Source organism: Trypanosoma equiperdum, assembly GCF_001457755.1.
Source record: "Trypanosoma equiperdum strain OVI genome assembly, contig: ctg_387, whole genome shotgun sequence".
Lineage (NCBI taxonomy): Eukaryota > Euglenozoa > Kinetoplastea > Trypanosomatida > Trypanosomatidae > Trypanosoma > Trypanosoma equiperdum.
In genome coordinates, this window is record NW_027124295.1 from 31,604 (window position 1) to 35,775 (window position 4,172).

The following is a 4,172-nucleotide window of genomic DNA, read 5'->3' on the forward strand; positions in this document are numbered from 1 at the left end:
GAATGTTGCGTTATGTGCATACTTCCCACGCAACGCAAATGGAACCGCCTGTACATGACGTATGATCACCACGTATACACATATATATGTTCATACAAATATCCTACACACCCCTCCATATCACCATATTTCTCCTGTCGACATTACACGGCGTATACAAACTGCCCCCGTGTCATACTTATAAAGGGGGAGAAAGAAGGGGAAAGAAAAATTGTCGTTGAGTCCACAACACAGAGACAGACTAAAACAGAGCTCTAAGGGGGAAGGGTCCCACCGTCATAGCGCTCCACGGGGTGGGCGTTGTTCCGAGCGGAGTGCCTGTACAAGTTTCCACGAGGCCAACCCACGCATGTGCTGCTGCATAACCACAACATATTGGTCCGCGATACTGGCACTATCACCTACAGAGCCTACCTTCTGTGTAGTAACTTGGTAATAGTAGTGCCCGAGGCTAGCCCACAGATCCGCACCCTCGGGGGAGTCGCTCACAATGGCTGCCACGGCGGCCGCAATCTCCTCATCGTGTGCTTGAATGGAACCCCAGTAACGCTCCTTGGCGACGAGCCTCTCCTTCACCGACCGTCTAGCCTTGTACGAACGGAACGCACGCTGAACCTTCATTGCAGCTTCATCTAGCAGACACTCCGCATCACTATCCGTCACACGCTTCTCCTCCACGAGTGCCTTCCTCCTCTCAACCTCACGCCTGGCTAAATACATCCGCATGAAAGGCAGTATCTTTTCGCATGCAGCACTATGTCTGCGTCTCTCCTCCACAAGCGATCTCCGCCTCTCAACCTCACACCTGGCTAAGTGCATCTGCATCGACGGCAATATCTTTTCACATGCAGCACTATGTCTGCGTCTCTCCTCCACGAGTGCCTTCCGCCTCTCAACTTCACGCCTGGCCAAATGCATCTGCATGAAGGGCAGTATCTTTTCGCATGCAGCACTGAGTCTGCGTCTCTCTTCCACAAGCGATCTCCGCCTCTGCAACTCCCTCCTAGCCACTGCACACAGGAGGAATGATTCAATAGTCGAGGATGGCTTTTCCAACACAGAGCACATACCCTCTTGCTGGGCCATGCGAGCTTCAATTGCATCCTTACGAGCCCTACGCTCCTGTTTGGCACGGAAGATAAGGGCCAAGCCATTTAGCACTTCCAGTGCTTCTAGTGGTTCTTCGTTCCTTCGGTTGATAGTAGCCGCTGCACGACGGGAGGCTACCTCCTTCTTCGACTGTATGATGCGCATGAAACCTTTGAGAACTTCAAGGGCATCACCTACATTCGAAACGCATTCTGGTTGAGGGCGCTCTGCAAACTGCCTCGGTGTTCTAGGTGGCATGCGGCAACTAACATGCATCATGCTAACCTTCGCACGCAAGAAAGACAAAACGACGTTTACGCGGCGCAGCCGCCGAAACTGGTCCGTGCCGTCCATAACCAGGCGAGAACATTTCTGAAGCTCCTTGTACTCCAGATCGGGTGACTCCGACCGATCTACCCCGATCCTGCAGTTCACGTAGTCGGCGAAAAGTTCCCGCAACACACGGTAGTGTAGGCGAGCAAGATATCCTCGTGCTAAGCGAGTGATTGCCAACGCCGCTTGGTCCCTTAAGTTATTGGCCTCTTCATCTTGTGACCGGTGTTGAGATTGCAAATTTGATGAGGACTCCGCTGATTTCGAGTACGTTCGCCTCGGGGCCACTGGTCGTTGCCGCATGAGTGGTGGACGAGGCAACAGCGTTAGCACCTCTTCCGCGGTTTCAGCCTCTGCAATCTTCCGCAAACGATATTCGTTTGCCTCCAAGCGACTGTTGCAGCAGTCATTGTAGAACTTTATTTCATCCTTCCGCACTTGTCGCCACTTTTCTCTTTCTTCGGCTAGTGCGGCACCCAGGGCAGACTTCTCTTGGTGTCCCACCACCTCACACTCCCCAACAACATCAAAAGAGCGATCAATTCCTTCATGCCCCAAAGGCTTAACGATTTCTTCAGCCGAATGCCCACCATTATCCGGCCTCGCAAATTCTCCTACAGGTTCATTAATATCTAGGTTTAGCTCCGTGGCCGACGGCTCAACACCTTCCAAGTACAATGCTGGCCGCTCCCCGGGCTCTGAATACATAGCATGCTCTTTTATCAATGACAATCCGACACGCTCCTCCGGAATAATAGGCGTAGCAAGGTGCTGCAACTCAGGTACAACACCTACATCCCCTGGAGAACACGGCATCGTCAATTCCAACTTAACGCCTTCTGCGCGCGGGGTGGGTTTTTCTGGCACTTGCTGGCACGAGATGGCAGGTTCCTCTTGGACAGCTCCGCTGGCACTTCCCAATCCCCCGACCCCTGGCAGCCGCTCGATTTGCTCGTCCCCAGCCAGTGGCAACAGTCGCCCTGCACCGTTAGCTAACGGTTTTGGTAGCCTTGAATCCTCAGCGGGTGACGGTAGCAGCTGACAAACGCTCCTGTGAGAGGTCAGAGACCCTTTTACCTTTGGCATCACGTCAAGTGGTGTTGGAGATAACGCGGAGTGATGCCTGTCATTTGTACACCCGTCGGGTAGTGACCGACGCATAAATGGAACACCTTCCAATCCCCCTCTCACGCTGGAGGGCTCATGAACTCTATGGTGTCCAGAAACGACCGTTGACGAACGGTTAGCCTCTTCAAGATCGCGCTCCCTCCGCACAAACTCCTGGACCTCCACTGCCATTTGATAAAGTGATCGGCCCAGTGAAAGCCGGACGAAGTAAGCGCGGCCAATTCTTTGTATAGTGAACGCAAACGCACTAAGACGCGAGTCCAAGAGTTGTCTTCTGCGTTCCTTTTTCATACGCTTCAGGAGAGATTTCGACCGATAGAGACGGTACGCACGCTGAATCTTCGAAGCTGCCCGACTCTGCAGGCAATGACCACGAATGCGCCTTGCTGCGTTCTCACGAGCAACATCGAGCAGAGGCCCTGCATTTCTCGCCACAATAATCCGCCTGCCAAAGGCCTGAAGCTTCTTGGCAGCATCGCACCGCCGCTGGTGTTCACGAAGTCTCTCTTCACGCGCGGCCCGCAGTTCCCTCATTTTATTGAGCTCCTTTCTAGAAATATACAAACGCCACGCCTTTTGGATTTTCCGCGCGGCGGATAAGTAGCGAGCTTCCAGATGCCTTCGCCGGAGTCGAGCCGCCCTCAGCCTCGCCTCCCGTGTCTGCTGCTCTGCCCTTCGTCTCCTCCACTGGCTCTGTGTGACCGTGGCCGCAACTTCTTGCCGTTCCCTCAGGGCCACCTCGTTTTTAACAAGTTGATGCATTTCTCGCAGTTTCTCCACCCTTCGGGTTGCCATAACCTTGCGCCACCACGTCTGCAGTCGGAAGGCAGCAGAAGATGCGTTATTCTTCAAGAACTGCCTCCGCGCTAGACGCCGTCGGGCCCGCCACTGCCGCGCACAGCACTGGATACGCACAGCGGCCCTGTTTATTTCATTGGCAAGAACGTCACGGTTCTTGTAACGTGCGGTAGAACCCGATCTTATACTCAGGTGCCTCCTAAAAGTCCTTTGAATCTTACGGGCTGCTATTGACCTTCTTACCCCATCCAGTACACGGTCGCGGGCGCTTTTGGACTTTACTGCCTCGAACAACTGTCGAGCCTTGAAAGCACGGTAAGCTCTTTGAATGGTAACCGCACAGCCCGACTTGCGCCACAAATCTTCCTCATCGAACAAAAGCATATCTAAGCGATCAACAACGTACGTAACAAGATTTGCTCCAGGTGGGAGGCCCTGGATCCTTCTTGACGGCGCATCAACGGACAATGGGGGGACGCCCGGTCCCATAACACTGGATTTGGAAATGGGCGACCTGCCTTGTTTATCCTTGGCGGCAGAAAATGGAGAGGCCTTTGGTTGAGGAAATTTCCTTACAGGAGACCCCGTATCGTTTGAAGGTGCATTGGGTGATAGTCGCCCGACGGCGCTGTGGGCATCAGCGGCATGCTGACCCCGGCGCGCAGCCCCCTCAACCTCCATGGTAACAGTATGAAGTTTCTTCTTAGTTGCGTCGTGAGTGGCAGCGGCCTGATGAGTCGGACGCGAGGATGGTGAAGATTCGCGAGCTGAAGAAGATACCCTCCTGCCAGTCTTGTTACCTGTACCACCGGCTTGCTGATTGT

At 53.8% G+C, this 4,172-nt stretch overlaps 1 protein-coding gene across 1 annotated transcript; it reads right to left on the reverse strand.

The window, feature by feature from the left end:
- Window positions 1-276: 276 nt before the first annotated feature.
- Window positions 277-4,029, reverse strand: TEOVI_000157400 (Flagellar Member 7; the record flags this gene model as incomplete). Its single annotated transcript, XM_067224781.1, has 1 exon — window positions 277-4,029. The coding sequence occupies one exon, from the start codon at window positions 4,027-4,029 to the stop codon at window positions 277-279; it is 3,753 nt and encodes a 1,250-aa protein (XP_067080882.1).
- Window positions 4,030-4,172: the final 143 nt, after the last annotated feature.